At 55.1% G+C, this 23,280-nt stretch overlaps 11 protein-coding genes across 12 annotated transcripts; 7 read left to right on the top strand and 4 right to left on the bottom strand.

The window, feature by feature from the left end:
• Nucleotides 1-341: 341 nt before the first annotated feature.
• On the top strand, nt 342-4,223 carry LMH87_003541 (uncharacterized protein; the record flags this gene model as incomplete). Of its 2 annotated transcripts, none has more annotated exons than XM_056194270.1 (3): nt 342-585; nt 646-2,725; nt 2,909-4,223. In XM_056194270.1, 3 exons carry the CDS (start codon nt 342-344, stop codon nt 4,221-4,223), a joined length of 3,639 nt encoding a protein of 1,212 aa, XP_056048336.1. The 2 variants fall into 2 exon arrangements, with proteins under 2 accessions (XP_056048336.1, XP_056048337.1); XM_056194271.1 differs by lacking the exon at nt 2,909-4,223 and adding an exon at nt 2,788-2,809.
• Nucleotides 4,224-4,445: 222 nt separating this feature from the next.
• LMH87_003540 (uncharacterized protein) lies at nt 4,446-5,283 on the bottom strand (the record flags this gene model as incomplete). Its single annotated transcript, XM_056194259.1, has 2 exons — nt 4,446-5,081; nt 5,155-5,283. 2 exons carry the CDS (start codon nt 5,281-5,283, stop codon nt 4,446-4,448), a joined length of 765 nt encoding a protein of 254 aa, XP_056048335.1.
• Nucleotides 5,284-6,128: 845 nt separating this feature from the next.
• LMH87_003539 (uncharacterized protein) lies at nt 6,129-7,361 on the top strand (the record flags this gene model as incomplete). The annotated part of the gene is made up of 1 exon (XM_056194248.1): nt 6,129-7,361. The coding sequence occupies one exon, from the start codon at nt 6,129-6,131 to the stop codon at nt 7,359-7,361; it is 1,233 nt and encodes a 410-aa protein (XP_056048334.1).
• Nucleotides 7,362-7,724: 363 nt separating this feature from the next.
• Nucleotides 7,725-8,052, bottom strand: LMH87_003538 (uncharacterized protein; the record flags this gene model as incomplete). Its single annotated transcript, XM_056194235.1, has 2 exons — nt 7,725-7,892; nt 7,963-8,052. 2 exons carry the CDS (start codon nt 8,050-8,052, stop codon nt 7,725-7,727), a joined length of 258 nt encoding a protein of 85 aa, XP_056048333.1.
• A 493-nt stretch (nt 8,053-8,545) lies between these two features.
• LMH87_003537 (uncharacterized protein) lies at nt 8,546-9,725 on the top strand (the record flags this gene model as incomplete). The annotated part of the gene is made up of 4 exons (XM_056194224.1): nt 8,546-8,629; nt 8,698-8,721; nt 8,796-8,866; nt 8,948-9,725. The coding sequence occupies 4 exons, from the start codon at nt 8,546-8,548 to the stop codon at nt 9,723-9,725; spliced, it is 957 nt and encodes a 318-aa protein (XP_056048332.1).
• Nucleotides 9,726-11,222: 1,497 nt separating this feature from the next.
• Nucleotides 11,223-11,702, top strand: LMH87_003536 (uncharacterized protein; the record flags this gene model as incomplete). The annotated part of the gene is made up of 3 exons (XM_056194212.1): nt 11,223-11,231; nt 11,289-11,422; nt 11,636-11,702. 3 exons carry the CDS (start codon nt 11,223-11,225, stop codon nt 11,700-11,702), a joined length of 210 nt encoding a protein of 69 aa, XP_056048331.1.
• Nucleotides 11,703-12,304: 602 nt separating this feature from the next.
• On the top strand, nt 12,305-13,727 carry LMH87_003535 (uncharacterized protein; the record flags this gene model as incomplete). Its single annotated transcript, XM_056194201.1, has 4 exons — nt 12,305-12,898; nt 12,960-13,213; nt 13,268-13,645; nt 13,700-13,727. The coding sequence occupies 4 exons, from the start codon at nt 12,305-12,307 to the stop codon at nt 13,725-13,727; spliced, it is 1,254 nt and encodes a 417-aa protein (XP_056048330.1).
• Nucleotides 13,728-14,639: 912 nt separating this feature from the next.
• On the top strand, nt 14,640-16,554 carry LMH87_003534 (uncharacterized protein; the record flags this gene model as incomplete). Its single annotated transcript, XM_056194190.1, has 7 exons — nt 14,640-14,726; nt 14,783-14,854; nt 14,913-14,974; nt 15,050-15,231; nt 15,293-15,945; nt 16,024-16,213; nt 16,313-16,554. 7 exons carry the CDS (start codon nt 14,640-14,642, stop codon nt 16,552-16,554), a joined length of 1,488 nt encoding a protein of 495 aa, XP_056048329.1.
• Nucleotides 16,555-16,830: 276 nt separating this feature from the next.
• Nucleotides 16,831-18,372, bottom strand: LMH87_003533 (uncharacterized protein; the record flags this gene model as incomplete). Its single annotated transcript, XM_056194179.1, has 1 exon — nt 16,831-18,372. One exon carries the CDS (start codon nt 18,370-18,372, stop codon nt 16,831-16,833), a length of 1,542 nt encoding a protein of 513 aa, XP_056048328.1.
• A 282-nt stretch (nt 18,373-18,654) lies between these two features.
• On the bottom strand, nt 18,655-20,377 carry LMH87_003532 (uncharacterized protein; the record flags this gene model as incomplete). The annotated part of the gene is made up of 2 exons (XM_056194167.1): nt 18,655-19,921; nt 19,971-20,377. The coding sequence occupies 2 exons, from the start codon at nt 20,375-20,377 to the stop codon at nt 18,655-18,657; spliced, it is 1,674 nt and encodes a 557-aa protein (XP_056048327.1).
• A 111-nt stretch (nt 20,378-20,488) lies between these two features.
• On the top strand, nt 20,489-23,092 carry LMH87_003531 (uncharacterized protein; the record flags this gene model as incomplete). Its single annotated transcript, XM_056194156.1, has 5 exons — nt 20,489-20,691; nt 20,738-20,874; nt 20,928-22,367; nt 22,438-22,567; nt 22,624-23,092. 5 exons carry the CDS (start codon nt 20,489-20,491, stop codon nt 23,090-23,092), a joined length of 2,379 nt encoding a protein of 792 aa, XP_056048326.1.
• Between the last annotated feature and the right edge of the window lie 188 nt (nt 23,093-23,280).

Raw genomic sequence — 23,280 nt, 5'->3', positions numbered from 1 at the left:
TCTATTACAATTATGAAATAAGTATAGAAATTCATTTGAAGTCCTTTCTATGTATTTAGCAATTTACAATAATTATTTCGCTTGAGATTGTCGGCAAATATTTTCCGGTCGGCAACTGGGGTGAGTGCTGGCAATGGTAGCCCAGGCACCACAGCGCGACCCACCCACCCAGCCGCATTAACTTTCCTCCACCATCGCCATTTCCAACCCAAACATTTTAAATCTTGCAGAAGCTGTTCTGGAGCACCCCTCGAGCTACGAATGTAGAATCTTTGCGGCCGACGCCCACTCTCCAACCACAGCTCTAAGCCGCGCAGGCTCATCTGCGCCCGGAAAGGAACATGGCGACTACATCGAACATGTTCCTCTACTCGCTGACGATTCAGCCGCCAACAAACATCGTCCAAGCAGTTCTGGGGCAGTTTGCTGGCACAAAAGAGCAGCTCATCATCACTGGCTCCGGCTCCCAGCTGACTCTTCTGCGTCCTGATCCAGCGCAAGGCAAGGTCATTCCTTTGCTTTCCCACGATATCTTTGGAATTCTGCGCTCAATTGCAGTTTTTCGACTAGCTGGAAGCAATAAAGGTCAGTAGCCGAGAGCCACCGTCGCGTCTCGCCCAAACACAATAAGCTAACGCGGCATAGACTACATCATCCTCGCCACCGACTCCGGTCGCATCGCGATTATGGAGTATCTTCCCGGTCCGAATCGTTTCAGTCGCCTGCATCTTGAGACGTTTGGTAAAACGGGGATTCGCAGAGTTGTGCCCGGCGAGTACCTGGCATGCGATCCCAAGGGAAGAGCTTGCCTGATATCTGCTGTCGAGAAGAACAAGCTCGTATATGTTCTCAACCGCAACTCGCAAGCAGAACTCACAATCTCGTCCCCGCTTGAGGCACACAAACCTGGCGTGCTGGTCATCGGCATGATCGCTCTTGATGTTGGCTACGCCAACCCTGTCTTTGCCGCCTTGGAGATTGAGTACACCGAAGTAGACCAAGATAGCACGGGAGAAGCTCTGTCTGAGGTCGAGACCCAGCTAGTATATTACGAACTAGACCTTGGACTCAACCACGTTGTGCGAAAGTGGTCCGACCCTGTTGATCCCACTGCTTCTGTCCTCTTTCAGGTTCCGGGAGGCAATGACGGCCCCAGTGGTGTTCTGGTCTGCGGTGAAGAGAATATCACATACCGCCATTCAAACCAAGACGCTCTGCGCGTGCCGATCCCTCGCCGGCGAGGTGCCACTGAAGACCCTTCCCGGAAACGCAATATTGTGGCTGGCGTCATGCATAAGCTGAAAGGAAGTGCTGGTGCTTTCTTTTTCTTACTGCAGACCGACGATGGCGACCTATTCAAGGTCACAATCGACATGGTCGAGGACGAAGAGGGAACGCCAACCGGTGAGGTGCAGCGGATGAAGATCAAGTACTTCGACACGGTGCCAGTAGCCACGAGTCTATGCATCCTGAAGAGCGGCTTCCTCTACGTTGCCAGCCAGTTTGGTAACTACGCTTTCTACCAATTCGAAAAGCTGGGTGATGACGATGAAGAGCTGGAGTTTTCGAGCGAGGACTTCCCCGTCGACCCACTGGCTGCATACGAACCTGTCTACTTCTATCCCAGACCAGCAGAGAATCTGGCTCTTGTCGACAGTATTCCCGCCATGAACCCTCTGCTAGACTGCAAGGTAGCCAATCTGACAGGCGAGGACGCTCCGCAGATTTATACCATTTGCGGTAACGGCGCTCGAAGCACATTTAGAACTCTCAAGCATGGCTTGGAAGTAAACGAGATTGTCGCCTCTGAGCTTCCTGGTGTTCCCTCCGCCGTTTGGACCCTCAAGCTGAACAGCGATGAGCAGTACGACGCATACATTGTTCTGTCCTTTACGAACGGCACCCTAGTCCTCAGCATCGGCGAGACAGTCGAGGAAGTGAGCGACTCGGGTTTCCTTACCAGTGTACCCACCATTGCAGCCCAGCTTCTCGGAACGGACGGTCTTATACAGGTACACCCCAGGGGCATCAGGCACATTCGCAACGGAAATGTGAATGAGTGGTCAGCCCCTCAACACAGATCCATCGTTGCAGCATCAACAAACGCACACCAAGTGGCTATTGCCCTCAGCTCTGGCGAAATTGTCTACTTTGAAATGGACTCGGACGGGTCTCTCGCAGAATACGACGAGAAAAAGGAAATGTTCGGCACCGTCACAGCCCTCAGCCTTGGTGAAGTCCCTGAAGGCCGTGTTCGCAGCTCTTTCCTCGCTGTCGGCTGCGATGATGCTACCGTCCGTATCTTGAGTCTAGACCCAGAGACAACTCTCGAGAATAAATCTGTCCAAGCGTTGACTGCTGCACCGACATCTTTGGCCATCATTCCTATGGATGACTCGTCATCTGGCGGGTCAACACTCTACTTGCATATTGGTCTTCATTCTGGCGTCTATCTTCGCACCGTTCTAGATGAGATCACAGGAGAATTGACCGATACAAGGCAAAAGTTCTTGGGGCCCAAGCCCGTCCGACTATTCCAAGTCACTGTCGGCGGCCGTACCTGTGTTCTGGGACTTAGCTCCCGTCCTTGGCTCGGATATGCTGACCCCATAACAAACAGTTTCGAGATCACACCCCTAAGCTACGTTGACCTTGAATGGGGCTGGAACTTCAGCAGTGAACAGTGCGAAGACGGTGTGGTCGGCATTCAAGGGCAGTCTTTGAGGTAAGCTTAACACCCCTTGTCTTCTATTCTTTTTTCCACAGTGATATATGATGAGACCTAAGGACCCTAGCCAAATGGCGATGAGGTTACGCATTTTTTCCAATTGTTCCTACTGAACTGCACACTTACTACCCTTATAATTGCAATGGACCTTTTGAGTGGACAGTGCTGACGAGTTCACAGAATTTTTTCAATAGATCGCCTGGGAGAGACTCTAATTCAGAGTTCGATCCCACTTACATATACGCCAAAGAAGTTTGTCAAGCACCCAGATGAACCGCTCTTTTATACGATAGAAGCAGACAATCACACATTACCCCCGGATCTGCAGGCCAAGCTGTTGGCAGACCCTGCTGTGGTCAACGGCGACGCCAAGGTACTACCACCTGAAGACTTTGGTCACCCTAGGGGCAACCGTCGCTGGGCATCTTGCATCAGTGTAGTCGATCCAGCGTCCGAAGAGCCGAGCGTGCTGCAAAGGGTGGATTTTGAGAACAACGAGGCTGCTGTCAGTGCGGCTGTTGTGAGCTTCGCAAGCCAGGACAATGAAAGTTTTCTGGTTGTAGGCACTGGAAAGGATATGATCGTCAACCCACGAAGTTCGTCCGAGGCCTACATCTACATTTATCGCTTCCAAGAGGGTGGCCGCGAACTCGAGTTCATTCACAAGACGAAGATAGAAGAGCCAGCAATGGCCTTGTTGCCGTTCCAGGGCAAGCTGTTGGCGGGCATCGGCAAGACACTGCGCATGTACGATTTGGGTATGCGCCAGCTGCTTCGCAAAGCTCAGGCTGAGGTTGTACCTCAGCAAATTGTGTCGCTCAATACCCAAGGAAACCGCATTGTGGTGGGTGATGTCCAGCAAGGTGTAACAGCCGTCGTTTACAAACCCGGTTCAAACAAGCTTATTCCGTTTGTCGACGACAACATTGCTCGCTGGACCACATGCACGACCATGGTGGATTACGAATCAGTTGCAGGCGGTGACAAATTTGGCAATATGTTTATTGTCCGTACCCCTGCCAAGGCCAGCGAAGAGGCGGATGAAGACCAGGCTGGGTTGCATCTTGTCAATGCGCGTGACTACCTGCACGGCACGCAGCATCGTGTTGAGCTGATGTGTCATTTCTTTACCCAAGACGTTCTCACCAGCATCAACAAGACCAGTCTGGTTGTCGGAGGACAAGATGTCCTGCTTTGGAGCGGTATTATGGGAACTATCGGTATCTTCATCCCCTTTGTGAGTCGTGAAGACGCCGACTTTTTCCAAAGCCTGGAACTGCACCTCCGCACAGAGGACGCCCCTCTTGCTGGACGAGATCACCTCATGTACCGTAGCTACTATGCGCCGGTCAAGGGCGTGATTGATGGAGACTTGTGCGAACGATTTGCCATTTTGCCGAACGACAAGAAGCAGATGATTGCTGGAGAACTAGATCGCTCTGTCCGCGAGATTGAGCGAAAGATTTCTGATATCCGCACGAGATCGGCCTTTTAATGATGCATATGTCATCAGCGAGTTATTTGTACAAAGATTTTCATGGATTGATACTTGGAAAAAAAGGAGTAGTGACGGCGTTACTGTGCAAGGCAATCAAATACCAGATCGGGACGGTTACTGGCGATGCATATTGGAGTTTTTAAATATGGTACAAATAATCGATTTTACATGATGAAACTTGTACATCATAATATGGTGCTACAAAAAGGTGTTCTATTTCTATCTCATGCCACCGAAGAACCACCGCATATTGCTGGCGTTGTTCTTGTTCTTGTCCCGTTGTGCCTGCTCCCAGGCCTCATCACCAACATACCTGTCAACAGCGCGCTCGAGATTGTAGCCCGCCTGCTCGAGGTAGAGCTGGGCGACGGCGTAGTCGGCAAGCTTGCAGGCCGTCATGAGCCTGCGAATCTTGCTCTTGCGCAGCTCCTCGTCCTCGCCCTCGACGGGCCGCGGGGAGAGGCTGACGCCGCCCTTGTAGTACGCCGCCGGGATGACGACGGTCTTGCGCGCCAGCAGCAGGTGGTCGCTGTTGATGTTGTTGGCGCGGCGGAGCGCATCCTGCGGCACGCCGTACCGCAGCGACAGCGAGAGGATGCTGTCGTGCTCGTGGTTGAGAAAGTGCAGCGTGTCGTCGGCGGCGGCTGCCTTTTCGTCGTCGCCGCCGCCGTCGCATGTCCCGTACGGCGGAGGATCGTATGCAGGCGACGGCCGCGGCGGCGGTTGTCGCTGACGCTTGGCGGCGTGTAGTTGGGACGCGTCGTATGCTGGGGGGGCTTTGAGACCTTGTGGTAGCGGGTTGGGCTCGCTGGCTATTTGGCAGTAGGGACAGTAGGCTGCGAAGCGAAAGTTATTCTGAATGAAGGGCCAACGACGTTAGTTGGGCAATTCGGATCGCACGCCGACGAGACAGGTCTGTAATACGCACCACGATGCAGTCACCGCATATGATCCTGTCGCAGCAAGGGACTCGGCGCTGGTCTGGCGGCGGCTTCTCGGAGAGTTTCTCCCCGTCGCCGGGGGCAAGTATCGTTAAACAGGTACTGCATGTCGTCATGTCCGGTGTCGTATGTATCTGCAGGGTCGCGTGGCGAATAGTTCACGGCCTACAAAGCAGGAAGAGGGTATTAGATTTGCCGAGATATGCGGCTGCTCTAGTGTGCGTTTCTCGAAAGCAGCAGTCAGACTAGTCGCTGTCGACCTGTGTTATAGGTTGGTATAGGTGGGAGATTTAAATGTCGAAAATCGCTTGATCAGATGGCGAGCGATGGCTATCATGTTAGTTGCCGATGCCGCGGGGCAAAAAGCTGACTGATCAGAGCCGTCTGGCAGAGACTACATTGCACGCTTTGGCCGATGTCATGTCGCATCATGTCGTATGATTCTCATTATGAGTTTCAGTTACTATTGAGTCGGATCTAATTTGAAGACTCTCTTGGAATATAAGATAACTAGATACGCTGGAATTTTAATGCAAGCCTGTTTCATGGACGGCATGGTCGCCACTATTCATACTCGATGGCACGTTTCCGATAAAATTTATGGTTTCCGAGAGCTCGTCAGAAGCGATCATGTTATGCAAGTTTAAAAGAGTAAATTGTTTTGTTTGCTGTTGAAGAATCCAGAGTCTTGAACTGTGGACGACGGCATGTGCTCCGGAGCCTGTCCGAGACGGCACTGTGGCGAGCTCCACTAGAAATACTCGGGCACTCTACAAGTACCACGGCGGTGGACCTTGAAACGCAAGCCCGGGTTCTTCAACGATCACGCGAAGACTCTCAGCGGCACGCCATATCGAACGCACAGATATCCGACTAGATTTCTGGTTACCTTGGGCACTCCTGCAGCTTGCGAGAGCATTCGGTTTTGCTAGAGATACTGTACGCTGCGGATCAGTCGGCAATGAGCAAGCCACTCTCCTTCGGGCTGAACCTCAAGAAGCCGGGCGCTTCCAAGCCTGCCGCACCGCGCCGAAAGCCCATGTTCGGCGGTGACGACTCCGACTCCGATGTAAACGACGGCGATTCCAGCACCAAGGCTCAGGCGATCGGCGGAGACCTCGACGATTTTGGCGCCTCGCAACCGAAGCAAGACTCTGGGTCGCGCAAGCCCAAATCGAAACCAGGCCTGGCTGCCAAAGGCCCACCGCCGAAGCTCAATGTCAAATCACAAACCAATGCCATGTTTGGCGATCTATCGAGCTCGCTCGCATCGCGCAGGAATGCCGAGGCAGCGGCCGAGGTGGACGCCAGCGTCTACGAGTACGACAACGTTTACGATTCGTTGAAGCCCAAAAAGCACGCCACAAAGGAAGATGTCGAAAAGAAGCCTAAATATATGAAGAATTTAATACAAGCGGCGGATGTGCGCAAGAGGGATCTGCTCATTGCCGAGGAGAAGAAAATTGCGCGCGAACGGGAGGCTGAAGGCGAGGAGTTTGCCGACAAAGAAAAGTTTGTCACGGCGGCATATAAGAAGCAGCAGGAGGAAAATAGGCGCATAGAAGAAGAGGAGAAGAAGAGGGAAGAGGAGGAGGCCAAGAAGAACAAGGGCGGTGGCATGTCGGCATTTTACCGCAAGCTGCTGGACAAGGACGAGCAGCGCCACGCCGAGTCGGTCAAGGCGGCAGAGGACATGGCCAAGAATGCTGGCACCAAGGACGCAGAGGAGCTAGATGCAGGGGAGGAAGCGGACGATGATAAAGCACAAGCGGCACGTGCCAAAGCCATGAACGAAAAGGGTGCGTCCGTTGACGTCAATGAAGACGGGCAGGTGGTGGACAAGAGACAACTGCTCCGGGGCGGCCTGAATCTAGACGCCAAGAAGAAGACGGCCGTCCAGCAGCAGCAGCAGCAGCAGCAAAGGCCCGACGAGCGCGAGCGCAAAGAGAACCATTTGCCCGGTCAGGCCGGGAGACGGCAGGCCATGCGGGAGCGCCAATCGCGGATGATGGAGGAGCAGCTGGAGCGGTCGATGAAGCGCGCGTACGAGGAGGAGGAGACGAAGAAGCAGGAGCTGGAGCGGGCCGCCAAGAGCCGCAAGACGGAGGGCGAGATCTCCAGTGCCAAGGAGAGATATCTGGCCAGAAAACGGGCAGCAGAGGAGGCCAAAAAGGCGGGCGGCGCTGCGCCGTGAAATACCTTGCAGTATGTAGACGAATTGCATGTACAACAATAGATACCCTTGGAAGCGGCCTAGTTCCTCCATCTGGAGTTCTCGTTTCCCTTTTGAGACGTGATTGAAATTCTAAATGAGCTTCGCATGACAGCTCGGGTCTATAGGTACATATATCCCGGACAGATAACCTAAAGGAAGCTCCATCGTCTATTGTACAGGTCGCTCTTCTCAGCAGCAACAACAACGGCCATTATGGTATCCAATTCCCAAGTTTCCATTATATTGCTGGCAGATAGGGCCATGTATGCTTTTCCCTCTTGTTCGTGATATTCGTCCGTTTCTTGTTGATGGTACAAATCTTTTTGATTGGGGCTTTCGGTCTTAGAGGGTGGCCTGCTCGCGGCGGATGCGGGTGATGAAGGCGGCGTTGACCTGGTTCCACGCAGCCATGTACTTTTCCATGCAGGATGTGACGCAGGCCTCATCGCTCTTGGAGAGGGAGGTGCCAGGCTTCAGGATGCACTTTTCGAAGCAGTTTGTTTGGACGTTCTGCGGTGTGGTCAGTCTTGGAGGATCTTCATGGAGCGAGGTAGCTGGCGAAGGGGGATTGGGAACACACCTCGATCAAAGTACGGGCATTGGCAAGGTTGGCCTCCTCGAGGACCTGCTTCATGACAGTCCGCTTGACGGTTTCCGAGTCCGTAGACATTGTTGTGGAGTGCGAATGCGATAATATTCTGGAATTGAAAAAAGCTCGAGATGGACGCAGGTAGTTCTACGAAGCTTGCGACCAGGAAGCCGAAAAGGAAAACGAAAATGTGGCGCCAGTTGTGGCTGGTGGATACGTGGCGCAAGGCTGGCATGTGCAGCAGCAGGAGCGAGCTTTTGACACGGTGACGCCAAGACCCTGGCACGGGGGGCGGCGCGGGCAAGACCAGAGCCAAAGCGGGCACCAAAAAGCGACTTGAAAGAGGACAGCTGTAGCTAGGGGCAGCACCTTTGACCACGCTCCAACCACCACTCTCTTTTTTCCAGCCAGCGCCCAAATTCCCTTTCCCGGACCTCAAAGACAGGTTGCGGACGAACGAATATCAACAGCAAAACTCCTGGCTTGGCTTCAGTGCATTGGAGATTTTGACCAAGATCGTCGGACAAAGCATTTCAACACCTTGGTCTGGCAACTTATAGACCGCACAAACACGATGTGGTACTCTTCGGTCGCGGCCGTCCTTGTCGGAGCCCTGGCCTGGGGCGCCCAGGCGCAGGATGACATGCGACGCATATCGGTTCGTGATGCGAGACGAGGATGATTGTACAATTGAGTTGGGTTGGCTAACACGGTTATCGTTTACAGCTGCGAACACACACGCTCGAGCAGGTCGGTCACCAGCATGGACACGGAAGCACGTGAGGATACGATACGGCAGAAAGCTAACAGAGGATGCGATGCAGCCTTACCTCGACTCGGATATGCAGAGCCGATGGTTCGACTTTGGCGGCGACACGATTGTGCGCACCGATTCGTACGTCTTTACCGCCCGACCTGATACCTGGCCCTCCTCATCGACGAACTTGACATGCTGCTAACACAAGACAACCCTCAGCTACGTTCGCCTTACCTCGGACCGCCCCTCGCAGAGCGGATGGCTCTTCTCGCGCGTCCCGCTGACGGCGACGAACTGGGAGGTCGAGGTCGAGTTCAAGATTTCGGGCAAGAACCAGCTGTTCGGCGACGGTCTCGCTATGTGGGTGACGCGCCAGCGCGGCGAGATGGGCCCCATCTTTGGCAGCAGCGACAAGTTTGACGGCCTGGGTGTCTTCATCGACACGTACAAGAACAACCGGCCCGGCGTGGTGTTCCCCTACGTCATGGCGATGCACAGCGACGGCAGCAAGTTCTACGACAAGAACAACGACGGCAAGGACGCCGAGCTGGCGGGCTGCTCGGCACGCGGCATCCGCCACGCCTCGGTCCCGACCAAGCTGCGCCTGACGTACTTTCAGGACAAGTACCTGCGGCTGGAGCTGCAATACAAGAACGAGGACGAGTGGCAGACGTGCTTCGACGTCGACCGCCCCCCGCAGCTGCCCAACATTGCCTACCTGGGCTTCAGCGCCGAGACGGGCGAGCTCAGCGACAACCACGACATTGTGTCGGTCAAGACGTACAACCTCTACGCCAACCCCGGCTCGCCCTCGGCGCAGCGCGACAACGCCAACAGCAACCGCGGCGGCCGCAGCTCGTACAGCAACTACTCGTCCAAGGGCGGCGGCTCGTGGACCTGGTTCTTCACCAAGATCATTCTCTTCTTCATCGCCGCCGGTGGTGCGTACGTCGGCTTCACCGCCTACCGCGCCAAGTACCGCAGCCACCGCTTCTAAGCCAAAGACAGTGTCTTGGCACGAGGAGCGAGTGAGGAGGCTGATTGAGTTGGGTCGACTGTTTATTTGTTATAGCATGTGCGAGGGAGCCAAAAGCGGGCAGTTTGCCAATGCTATTGTGAGATTTTGCATTTTGTGAGATGGAGAACTACATGTTTCCAATGCGATGCTGAGAGAGTGGTGTTGAAATTGTGTACGAGGCAGGGTAATAAAAATTACAACACGAACAACCATATGGATAGCTCAGTGTGTCTTCTTGCGTGACCATGTAGGCTGGTGCTTTCCGCGGACAATTGGATCAGGAGTTGCCGGTTTCGGTGCCGTATAAGATCGTTCCTGGTCGCCTGATCTAGCCGTGGCGAGCGCTCGGCATCTTGGGACCATTGTCACCCTTGGTCGTTGAGCAGCCTTTCCATTTCCGCTTTTCAACTATGTCGCCCGGAAGAGGAAATGGACCCCAAGGGCATAAAGCTTATTGATCGCTAAGCGACTTGCGATACCGCTGTGCCGATGGCAGATGGTTTGGGAACTCTAAAATGACAAATGATAGAATTGTCGCGGATATCTATGCCATGGTCTTGCCCGATTGCGGTACCTGTTTAGAGGGAGGACTTCTAGTTGTTGCAGGGTAAGCTGTATGTATGATTGATGGGGTAAGCCGGCACAGTGAAGACTATCAGCATTGAGATTTCCCACGAATTTGTGCAAGCCTGGTTCTTCACCTGAGAGACATTTGCCCATCATCTCTTGCCCGGCGTTTTTTACGAATGGCCAGCTATTGAACGATATGCACTTATGATGCCATGGGCTGTTGATGCATTGGCTGGTTTGGGAGAAGCCCAGGTACCCCATCTTGTCATGATGCTGGTGCTAGCGAAGCAGCCAAGATGAAGATGAAACACTGGCGCCGGCTGCAAAAAAAGGCAACGAGAGCTAAAAAACGAGACGAGTATTTTTATGCCGGTTGGGACGGCAAGAGTCTGCTTCGTGGTATTACCAGCCGCAAACCATAGCGAGCTGCCGGGGTTACCTGTTGGGAAGGGATGTGTTGCCGCATCCAGTACGGTGGGTGCCGCTACTGCTACACTGAATGAGGTGTGAGCAGGCTCCCGAGCTTGTGCTACCCGACCTGCTGCCCCCCCCCCACTGGGGATCGCTCCGTCGGCACTCGGGCTCGAGGGCCAATTCCGGCTGGGGGGCACGCAGCAGGAAGGAATGTGGCTGTGCCGTGTGTGATGGGGAAAATTGAAGCCTTGTAGTGTAGTTGCTTCATCACTTGTAATACCTTTCCAGCTCAATTGGACGCGGGCGTGGTTCAAGACGGATACGTATAGGTAGGTATGGCGTGCCACCCGCAGGGAGCTACAGCAGGTAGCTCTGCTGCAAGTCGAACGGGCTGCTCCACTGACATGCGCTGTGGCTTTGAGCTACCAACTGCGTGTCCATGTGTGTACTTGGAGTGCTTAGGGCGGGCATGAGTTGCGTCTGTAGGCTTGAATGATGATGGTAAGAATGACCATGATAGCAATCGGTGCAAATTCCAATGCCGCGCCTGGTTGTCAGCTGGCACAAGTGCCGGCTAGTCGCGACCGCAACCGCCAGCGTCGCAAGGCCTCATCCGGAAAGCTACCTACTGGTGACGGTGGTGCTTCTTCGTTAAGCCAAGCTAAAAGCGGTGCCAACGAGCTACAGTCAAGGTACATGCGATTAGCGCAGTTTTTGGTAGCCGGGGCAGGTACCTCCCTACACCCCCGCATCTCCCTCCCTCTCCTCCACCTTCAACACCACCACCTTTTGGTGTCAATCAACCCTTTGGCTCGTTGCCCGGTTCTCTCTTTAGCTCATCTCCTCTTCCTCTCTCCATCGAAAGTCCTGGGTACATGGATTCCTGACTTCGCCTCATGCTGTAGTATCCTGTTCCAGCCGCATCTCTCGCCGTCTGCGCCCAATTCCAATTCAGCTTGCTACCCAACCTAGAAGGATACTTGCCAGCAGCCCAGCTCCAGTACCAAAAGCTCCCTTCTACCTCTCTCTCTCTCATCACCCCGCTTTGCCGATTTCCCGCCGCCGCCCTTCTTTCTCAGTCTTTGCTTCGGCCTGCGCAGTCGATCCCATCACTTTGCCATTGGCCGGGCCGTCGACTTGCTTCACTGCGGCAAAAAGCCAATTCACCTTTCCCCGCCCTCCCCTGGGAAGCAAACCGCGCACCAGCACCCTCTCACCACATGCCTAGCTTAGGCTTCTTGAAGAAGAAGAGGACGAGAGAGGGCACCTCTGATCCGTCATCATCAAACCCCACTAGCCCGGTTGCACCCACAAACTCGAAGCCCTTTGACTCTTCCCGCCAGTCTGCTGGCGCTGCTGCCGCCGCCGCGTCGTCTCAGGCAAGTCCGCCCAGCCACGGCGCAGCCCCGAACTCGATCCCAGCCTCGACGACCGCAACCTCCCAGCAGCAAGCGCAGGCTGCTAGCGACACCGCCGCCCAGCAACAGCAGCAGCACCAACAATCCGAGATGAATCCCGCGTACGGAGGGGCAGGGACCCTCCAACACCAAAACCTCCCTACAATCAGCAACCTAATGAACACCCAGCAACCCGACGCTGCCGCTGTCAATAATAACAATTATCCCAATTCCCATTACCCCGCCAACCTCGTCCCTCAGAACCTCCATGCCGCCAGCGAGAGCCCTGGTACCGACCACGAGCGTCTTCGACAGCAGCAGCAGCAGGCTCATCCTGTCCCTGGCGCCGTCATGCAGCCCCAACACCAGCAACAGGTGCCTCTCTACCAGCAGGCTCAGCAGATGCAGCAGCAACACCAAGGCCATCACCAGCAGCAGGCCTCGATATCCCAGCCGCGCACCACAAAGGGCAAATACTCATTGACCGACTTTGACATCCTCAGAACACTCGGCACCGGTAGTTTCGGCCGAGTCCACCTCGTCCAGTCCAAGCACAACCAGCGTTTCTACGCCATCAAGGTCTTGAAAAAGGCACAGGTTGTCAAGATGAAGCAGGTAGAGCACACCAACGACGAGCGTCGCATGCTCAGCGATGTCAAGCACCCCTTCCTCATCACCCTCTGGGGAACTTTCCAGGACTGGAAGAACCTATACATGGTCATGGACTTTGTTGAAGGTGGCGAGCTCTTTTCCCTATTGAGAAAATCCGGGGTAAGATGCAACCGATGCCCAGCTAATAGTACCGGCATTTCAAACTAACACGCGCAAACAGCGTTTCCCCAACCCCGTTGCCAAGTTTTATGCTGCCGAAGCCACCCTGGCGCTCGAGTACATGCACTCGAAAAACATCATTTACAGAGATTTGAAGCCGGAAAACTTGCTACTTGATCGTCATGGGCATCTCAAGATCACCGACTTTGGTTTTGCCAAGCGTGTCCCAGACAAGACATGGACGCTCTGCGGCACTCCCGATTATTTGGCCCCCGAAGTCGTTTCCAACAAGGGCTACAACAAGTCTGTAGACTGGTAAGAATAGCGAGTCTTCCTTCCCAGCCAATACTGATGGCTAATTGCTGCTAGGTGGTCTCTTGGCATCCTCATCTACGAAATGCTGTGCGGCTACACGCCATTTTGGGATAGCGGCTCACCAATGAGAATATATGAGAACATTCTCAAGGGCAAAGTTAAATATCCCGCATATGTAAACGCAGATGCCCAAAATCTGCTCGAACGACTCATCACAGCAGATCTGACCAAGAGGCTTGGCAACCTCTACGGTGGCCCCGCCGATGTCAAGAACCACCCGTGGTTCGCTGAAGTCACCTGGGATCGATTGGCTAGAAAGGACATTGACGCGCCGTACACGCCGCCAGTCAAGGCTGGCACGGGCGACGCAAGCCAGTTTGACAGATATGCAGAGGATCCGGATGGCTACGGTCACGCCGGTGGAAACGATGAGTACGTACCTGCATTGAACCCTATCTTGCATTCAAACGCTAACACTCACGCTAGTTACGGTCACTTGTTCGCCGAGTTTTGAACCAAGTGCCGATGAATCAACGATTAACGGGGTTGTGGACAATGACAGACGCAATCGACTGCAGGGCGGTCGACGTAGCCTTGTCTGTTGGGCTCTGTTGCCAGACATGAAAACCAACAGGCATGATGATGTTTTGTTTTGTTTGGGTGCTGGCGAATACCGACGGGAGGCTAAGAAATGGCGAAGTCCTTGTTTACACAATACCGCACGCTCCGAGCCTTCAAACACATGCACTATGAGAAGCATCTGTATCACCAAATATTTATACCGTGTTGACGAGATGGAAAAAGAAATCAAACCAAAAAAAGACCTCTTGAATATGAATTTTTTGACTCTCAATAAGCATCAGTGACAGCCAGAGTAACGGCGCACAAGCAGTCGTCCATCCTGAATTGCCGGCATGAACAGATGGCTGGCCTCGGTTCTAGGCGAGTCTATTCGGTGAGCATTACAGGGGGGGCCGCTGCAGGACACTATCCGCAAGTGGGCGTGTATTGTACTTTGTGCGGAAAGGTTAAACACTTTTTCTGCAGCCATGCTGCACGACAGCGGAGGCTGGGGATCTACAGCTCACTGCCAATCAGCCGCGCGGACAGACGGCCATCCGGTGCGGCCTGTTGAGATGAGATTTTCACAATTGACACCTGGTTTCTATCTGTTGCATCCCATTCCCTTTGCGATCGGAACCGTATCTTGGCGTTGCGATTCGAACCGTTTCGTTGCACACTGTCCAAGTCTTGTACTTGCCGGGGGTAGATCAACTAGCGGCACACGCCAGAGATTATCACCAGCCTCTTTTCTGCCGCAACGAGGGCCGGGGGCAGAACTTGCATTCTCAACTCCTAGGTTTTAGGGTTTACCAGTAACGCGACGGCTACGGGGAGACGCGTTTTCTGGCAACCGGTGGACAGGATGGACGACTATTTATTTCGGCAATATGTCAATGAGTGCCGTGTGGTGCAAGAGGAGACGAAATATGTGGAAATCTTTAACTACTCGGTAGGCGGCCTCTCGATCCAGCTTGGGGGGTTTAACAAGACTGACCAAGATTACAGGACCCTTTTCACAATTCATGTGAAGAGCATCCTCTAACGCCGGATGAATTTGAAAATTTTCTTTTCCAACGGGTACGTCTTTTTGTGGCTGCAACCTATGGCGGATCAAAGATGATGCTAATTCAGGTAGGGGGCCTTTACGCCGCCAAATTTACGGCCCGGAACGACGCTTTTAAGTGGTATGCGACTAATGTAAGTGCTGAAGGGGCAAGAATGCAGGGCCATGACTGTGCGTGTGTGGACGGACTCGTGTTGATCAGCTTGCAGCGTCCAAACCGATGCCAAGGACAAAGACACCTTTATGCCCAAGGTCCTGTCCCTCCCCAAGGATGCCTATGAGCAAATGGTCCGGGTTCTCCGCCTGCCCTTTCGCGGGATAGAAACCACGTCCGTCGTGGGCCCGTTCTTCTGGACTTCATACGATCATGACGACGCTGATCCCCATCTTCGTATGTGTCACTTTGCAAGCTCGTGCACCCAAACTCCCCGGCTGACTCTCCCCCGCTTCAGACATCCTGCATCGCAAGTCCGACGTGCGCAAAAAGGGCCGAACGCGCGGCTGGGAGATGATGCTGTCGCACCGCTTCGCCACGGGCGTCACGTCGGGCTTCGTCAAGGGCACGCCGTCGTCCGACGTCGTCGCCGCGCTCAAGCACGTGCGGGCGTGCGCCGCGCAGGTCGGCCACCCGTTGCTGCTGCCGACCATTATCCTCGCGCACGACCTCTCGCCCGCCAACGACCAGAAGCAGCGCGACGCGCGCGACTGGCTGCGGCACCTCGAGCAGGCCGTCAGCATGCGCGACGAGGTCGAGGTCGAGGCGCAGTACTTTCAGAACGGCCGCCTCGAGGTCGACGGCCTGAACAGGGACCTGGTCGAGTGCCACTCCAACGTGCTCTGGAAGCGGCCCCAGGCGTACATGGCGCTGACGCTCGAGATGGAAAAGGCAATGGCCATGTTCAAGGACATGCACGGGGCGACGAGGAGGGACAAGGAGGGGCCGCAGGGGGGCGAGGCGGCGGTGGCGAGGGAGAAGCAGAGAAGGGAGCTGGACAGACTGCATCGGTCCATGCTCGCCCGCATGGACTTTTACAAGGTCAAGCTTACGGGGCTGGAGAATTATATCCATACGACCCTGCAGCGGCTCAAGGTGCAGAGAGAAGCGGTGAGTTTTGTTGCGCTCGAGAGAATTGGGAAGAGAGGATGCAAGAGAGACTGACTAGCAACTCGTGTGGGTGTATAGCTTTACAACATCATGTCGCAGCGAGAGGCCCGTCTCAATCTTGAAATCGCCGGAGAGCAGCGCCGCATCGCCCACGCCAGCAAGCGCGACAGCACCGCCATGAAGACGATTTCCCTGCTCGGCACGCTCTTTCTCCCGGGCACCTTTCTCGCGTCTGTATTCAGCATGACGTTTTTCAACTTTCAATCCTGTAAGCACTCCTCCCTCTCCCCCCTCAGACAAAAAAAGACACACAGGAAAAAAAGAAGAAGAAGAAAGCATCACATACTGACTTGGGAGGCGTACAAAGCCGCCGACCCGGTCATATCGGACAAGCTCTGGGTCTACTTTCTCCTCACCATCCCCATCACGGCCGCCATCGTGGGCATCTGGATCTGGTACGACAAGCACAAGGAGGCGCAGTACGCGCGCGACGACGAGGACCTCGAAAAGGACATTGTCAAGATGGAGCACGACGTGATGCTGAACATACGCAAGAAGACGATAAGCACGCGCCATACCTGGAACTCGATTAGTCCCCCGCCGCGGTGAGGGGAGTGAGGTTTCTTGACGAGCCAACGACATCTTATGATTCAAATCGTTTTTATCAAGTGCAAAAAAATACCCCTGATAAATAGTAGATAAAGCCATGTTTCAGCGCTCAGACTTGTGATAGTACAAAATATCAAAAGTGGTATTATTTTTAATGGTTCATGGCAAACCGTGACTAAAAATGCCAGTCCAATGCAAGTATTCATACAGCAGAAGGATAGTACACACGTAAAGTATCAAGGAAATCTCCTCTCCACCAGATCTAAATTATACGCTCTAACTGGACGACTTCTTGCGAGGCGTCGGCGGGCCAATCTTGTCGCGCCCGTCCATCCACGGCCTCAGACATTCCGGAATCGTCACCGTCTTGGCCTTTTCGTTCCAGCCGACCTCGAGCAACGCGGCCAGCACGCGCGGCACCGCCAGCGCCGTGCCGTTGAGCGTCCACGGGAACCCAGCATCCGCGCTTCCACCGCTGCAGCCGCCGGGTCTCGCGCGGGTCTGCAGCCGCCGGGTCTGGTAGTCGGTGCACATGCTGGCCGAGGTGACCTCGCCCCAGCCGGCGCTGTGCTCCTGGCGGCTCGGGAACCAGGCCTCCATGTCGACCTTGCGCGCGGCCGACGCGCCGAGGTCGCCCGCGGGCATCTCGAGCACGCGGGCGTGCAGGCCCAGCGACCCGACAATCTCGGTCTGCATGTCGAGCATCTCGTCAAAGACGTCCTGCGCCTCGTCCGGGTCCGCGCGCGTCCACGCAAACATCTCCACCTTGGTGAACTCGTGCACGCGGTACAGGCCGCGGGTGCTGGCGCCGCGCGCGCCGGCCTCGGCGCGGTAGCACCGCGACACGGCCACGCGCTTCAGCGGCAGGTCCGCCGTGTCGAGCGTCGCCATGGCCTTCATGCCGGCGAGCGGAATCTCCGAGGTGCCGGCAAGGGCGAGCGGCGGCACGCCCGCGGCGGCGTCCTCGGGCGACTGCGCAATCGCGTAGACCTGCTGCTCGCCGTGCTGGTCGCGCGGCTGGAAGCCGCACGCAGCGCCAATGTGGCCGTAGACGACGCTGGGCGGCGCGACCTGCGTCCATCCGTGGCGCGTGACGACGGCGAGGGCGTACTGCACGAGCGCCTGCTCGAGCTGCGCCGCCGCGCCCACCAGGTAGTACCAGCCCCAGCCCGACGTCTGCGACGCGCTGGCAAAGTCGAGGATGCCGAGCTCGGCCCCAATGTGCACGTGCGAGCGCCAGATGTTGTGGCTGCCGCTGCTGCTGCTGCGGCCCTCCTCGTCGAAAAAGGGCTTCTCGTTGATGTAGGTCAGCACGCGGGGCTCCGGCCCGCGCGGCGTCTCGGCGCTGGTGAGGTTGGGCAGCTGCAGCGCGAGCTCCTCCATGGCCCGCTGCGCGTCCGTCTCGGCCTGCACGATGACGGCTAGCTCCTCCTTGATGCGCCGCGCGTCGGCGTGCAGCTCCTCCCGGCTGAGCGCCTTGAGGTCCCCGAGCGTGCTGTCGTCGGTGAGCGTGGCGGGGTTGGCCAGCACGCGGCGCAGCAGGTTGGCGCGCTCGCGCAGGCCGCGCCCGCTGTGCTGCAGCTGCACCAGCTGCTCGCTCAGCGCGATAATCTTGGCCGGGTTGTTGGCCTGCGCCGTGTACAGGCGCTCCCTGCACGTCGTCTCATAGAGCTCGGGGTGCTGGCGGATGTGCTTGATGTCGAGCGCGGGCTTGGGCCCGTTGGACGGGCGCTTGGCCGACGCGTAGCCCCGATGCGACCCCGGCCGCGTGGCCAGCTTCAGCGATGAGCAATTCAGCCTTTTTACGGCCCTTTGCATGATGGACTGGTGATGTGTTTTATATGCTGTTGAGGGTTGTTGAGTTCAAAGTTGGAGGTGAGCTGACTTGGCAAGGAGAGCTTTATGCAATTAGCCGAGTGTGATATCTGGGGACAGCCTCACTACCAGTGAGTCGACAAAACCGCGAAAAAAATGCTGAAATTTGTTCATGCGATTTTGATTTAATTATTTTTGATATCTTATTGACCATGTTTTCCTTGATACCGCTTGGCGGCGGTGCGTAGAAATTGCTTCCTGACATACACTGGACAAAAGCGTCGCTCAGATCGAGCCCCAAAGCCCCAACGTCCAATTTACATGATGACCACCGCTTGCTCTTATCAGACCGCCAGCTCCCATACTTTGCCTCTGCTGCATCTTGATGTCGACATCACCGGGGCGCGATGCTCCACCAGCGCCCTGCTGCAACCAGAGCTCTTTGTCGACTGTTGCCATGGCAGGAATCTTGAGCTGGCAGAGCAAGCTGGCGCCAGCCCAAGGACCCAAAGAATGAAGCACGCGCAGCTGTCCTTGGAATTGTGGTAAAACCTTTCGATTCCTGGCCAGCTTTGCCTCAATGGCATCTTCTTCGGTTTGCGTAGCAATGGAGCTAGGCCGGGACTGTGATCGCTCGGTATCATCGCTTGACTCTGAAGGGGCGGGAGATTCAGTGGGCCGTGAAATTGCGCTGCTGCGACGAACTTGTGTACTGTTTCGTAGGCGATCGACGCCCTTTCCAGTGACTGGGGTCCAGCCACGCTTGTCAACGATGCTGGAGACTTCATCAACCAGCCTTTCCTTGATGCCCAAAATATTTGAGCAGCCACCAGTGAACATGATGCGAGACATGCAAACAGCTCTGACATCAAGTGGTAATTGTAGCAGATGCTGATATACAAGCCAATGTAGAGGCAGTTCATGATCATCGAAAGCGGACGGGTTTGCCGAGGGGTCAAACATGACTGCGTCGCATACATCTGCCAGCTTCTCGAAAGACACCTCAATTTTCTTTGGCGGGATGGTCGAGTGCAGTGGAATTCTAGCATCTCCTCGCGGATGAGATGCATCCACTTCCGTCTCGTCCTGTTCCACCACAGTATCCAGCTGTGCTGACTGTCTTTGTGTAGATTTGAATGCTGTTCCTCGGCACCACATGAGTCGACACATGATATCTTCGCATTCGGAGAAGGCGACAACATGGTCAGACTCGCGCGATTCTTCCTCGTCCTCCTTGCCGGTGATGACGTTGTGTAATAGTTTGTAAGTTTTGTTGAGAAGACTCTTTCCTCCTCGGATACTGCGAGTACACTTGACTTCGCGGTATTCATAGACGCTCGTGACAACAGTCTCAGACCAGCCCATATCAATCACCAACGCTGAGCGGACGCCTGCCGCTACTGTTGTCATTGTAGGGGAAGCTAGCAAAGAGACTAGCGGTGCCTGGAATTTTGTGAAGAGGATATCAAGAACGGATGACAGAAGCGGTATAGGCACTGCAGAGTCCAGCACCAGGCCAGCTCTTCGTGGCCGCGAATCAATGAGCAGATGTCTGGTTGCGAATTAGCGTTTGTCCAGCTATGAGTGGCCGAGTCGCGTACCGTGTGAATGCATCGCGCAAGACTCTCTCAAGCTTATCTTGGAATAGGCCAAGATCGAAATCTCGCAGGTCGTAACGCCAGATCTCATACTCGGGAGCCCAATTTTCTCCGAGCGCCTCTGGTCCCGTCCACTGCCTAAAGTCGCCAGCACGCCGTTGCTCTCGTGGCCCGCTCGACACCACAGCTTTTGGGACGCTGTCGCCAGCGAAGCCTACTCGAACATTCCGAGATCCAATTTCGATGAGCAGGAAATCGTCATCCGCGCGGATGCTGGCCGGCGAGCCATAAGAGCCTGAGATGGCACGTGGCGGCGTGTGTGGTGTTGAGGGTGTCGACTGCTGACCTGAGACGGTTCGAATGTTGGAGACACTCCTATGGGCCAGGGCCGGGCCATGTCCGGATGCCATGATGCCGAATTTGGCGCGGCAGCGTCATTCAAGAAACGTGTTGGTGATGAGACGGAGAGCTTTAGTGAAGCCGGCGCCGGAGCCCCTGGCGGGCCGCTGAGACCGCTAACAATGCCCACTGTCAGCTGGCAGCGCCCGGCAGATTTGGGCGCCGATCCACCGACAAGTAAGTCAACAACCAGCGCCTTCACCAGAGCAACGCGGCGGAGGCCATCGCGTGAACTCTATAGCTACATTCACATCGGGCGGCTCACGCAACTCCGCTGCCAACGACTGCAATCTTGCCACTATGATTTCCTGATGGGTATTAAGGGGTATGCTGCCCTCGTTTCCAATTTTGCAATTGTCTAACGATCTTAGCATTTATGGAGAGCTTGGCTCTGGCCAGCGCGTGTCACTGTCCAAACTCGCGGCCGACACATTAAAGGCAGAAGGCCGCCCGCTACGACTTGCTGTTGACGTCGCCATCTGGCAGTTTCAAGCACAGGCTGCAAGAGGTGCGGTCAAACTTGACGCGCATTCTGTGTCTAGACTAACCAAGCGATTTCAGGTGGCACGAATCCCGCCATTCGAACCCTCTTCTACCGACTTGTACGATTGCTCGCCATTCCCATCCAGCCAGTCTTTCTCTTCGACGGTCCAAATAAACCCACAACCAAACGGAACAAGAGATCTGGTCGCGGCGATGGTGTTGCAAACTCACAGGCCAAGCGCCTGATTCGCTTGTTTGGCTTACCCGTGCTGGATGCGCCGGGCGAAGCAGAGGCAGAATGCGCACTGCTGCAACGTCATGGCATTGTCGACGCTGTGCTGAGCGAGGATGTCGACACAATCATGTTTGGCTGCACAAAAACGCTTCGAAATTGGTCCTCCGAGGGCAAGACCGCCACCGCACCCACACACGTTTCGCTTTACGACACAGCTGCTGTTGCTAATCACGGCTTGGACAGACAGGGCATGGTGCTGGTCGCCTTGATGAGTGGTGGAGACTATCTCCCCGACGGAATCCCTGGCTGCGGTGTAAAGGTTGCATGCGAAGCTGCCAATGCTGGTTTCGGCAAGTCTCTTTGCCGTCTCAAGGCTTCAGACACGGACAGCATCGACGCATGGAGAGCAGAGCTGCGCCATGAGCTCACCACCAATGAAAGCGGTCATTTTCGCACAAAACACAAAAGCTTGCACATCCCTGACGATTTTCCCAACATGGAAGTATTGCGATATTATACCCATCCGGTTGTGTCGCCGCAAAATAGCCTGGAAACGATCCAACAGAAAGTACACCAGCATAAGAATGTTGATTTGGCCTCTCTTCGCGAGTTTACTCGCGAGACGTTTGATTGGGACTACCGTGAAGGCGCTATAAAGTTCATTCGGGTGCTGGGTCAGGCGATGCTCGTCCAAAACATGAAGCAATCCCGTAACCTCATCCAAGACATTTCAAAACGCCGGACTCATTTCAGCACCGACGCCACCCCAGAATTGCGACTGTCATATATACCTCAAGAGGTGGTTCCGATAGACTTGTCAACGGAGGTTGCAGAGAACATCAACTACGGGAGGGACGGGCTCGCACTGAACAGCGACGATGAATTTGCCCCCTCACAGGGAACAGAGGCCAAGACGCCGCAGACTTTCGACGTAACCGTCCCTGAGCTGGCCTGGGTTTTGGAAGACGTCGCAAGGCACTATACGCCCGAATCAATACACAAGTTTGAGATGGCGGAAGCCGCAAAGACTCTTCGAAAGTCACCAAAGAAGAAGTCGCCCAAGAAGGCTGCGAAACCAGCCAAGGACACTGGAATGCCGAAAGGCGCCATCGACAGCTTCTTTCGGATCACCAAGAAGTCGAATCCGATTATAGAAAGCGTCGCGAAAGAAAGGTCGCCGCCACCTCGGAAGAATGTGCCCTCTTCTTCCATCGACGCCATTATACAATCTCAGGAGCTGCCTCCACTGCCTCGACCACCCAAGACGCCCCCGCGATCTCCAAGTAAGCAGACCGGCACCTCTGCTGCAGGCAGCCCGGACATGGACGCAGCTCGCTTACACATGCCGCATAGACCTTCCCGGAGCACCGTCTATTCCGAAGCCATTGTCATTTCGTCCAGTCCTCCCTGCCACTCCTCGCCGCCATCTACCGCACCCTGCTCTCAGGCCCCTGCCTCACAGCCTGCGACGGATGCTGGCCCCGTACGTTCGCAGCCTGCCGCGGCTTCTTCGCCGTCGAGGCTAAAGGCTGGGTCGAGGCGGCTGGAACGGCCGATAAAGCCCGCAGCGTCAAAACCTGCCCCTCCCAAGTTTAAACAGACCTCACTGGATGTTTTTACATCCCGAAAGACGGCCCGGCCCACATTCAAAGTGCCACCGGCTTTGCCGCCTCTGACGGACAAGCAGCTGCTTGACGATCCGTTTGACGACGACTCCTCTCTGCTGTCTATATCCGACATGGCGCCGCAAGAGCCCTCGTCGCCCAGCAAACGCCGGTCTCAGGAGAGCCAGGCTGCAAGCAGTGATAGGAGTGGCAGTCCCACGCCATCACGGAGGAAAAAGTTGCTCATCTCCAGCGCTGCGGGCATGCTTCGCGAAATCGAAGTCGACTTGGACGAAAGGGAGGACGTGATTGCCCGAGAAGAGGCCAAGCTGGTTGGGTCTAAAATCAAGGGCAAGGTGACCCGGTGGAGCGACGTTTCCATTATTGATCTCACGGAAGAGTAGCGGACATGCAAAGCATAATCGGCGTTTGTAGCATGGGCATCATCATTTATATGCTTGTATCAATAGGAAGGATCAACTATGAAATTTAGCTGGGAATAATGATTGAAATGTACAACCTTTTATTGGTATCCTATTTTCCAACTTTTTACAACCGTCCAGCAACCAATGCCGAAATGTGCTCTAAATGA

The sequence above is a fragment of the Akanthomyces muscarius genome, chromosome 2, assembly GCF_028009165.1.
Source record: "Akanthomyces muscarius strain Ve6 chromosome 2, whole genome shotgun sequence".
Taxonomy (NCBI): domain Eukaryota; kingdom Fungi; phylum Ascomycota; class Sordariomycetes; order Hypocreales; family Cordycipitaceae; genus Akanthomyces; species Akanthomyces muscarius.
This window is presented reverse-complemented; position numbering and strand designations above follow the sequence as displayed.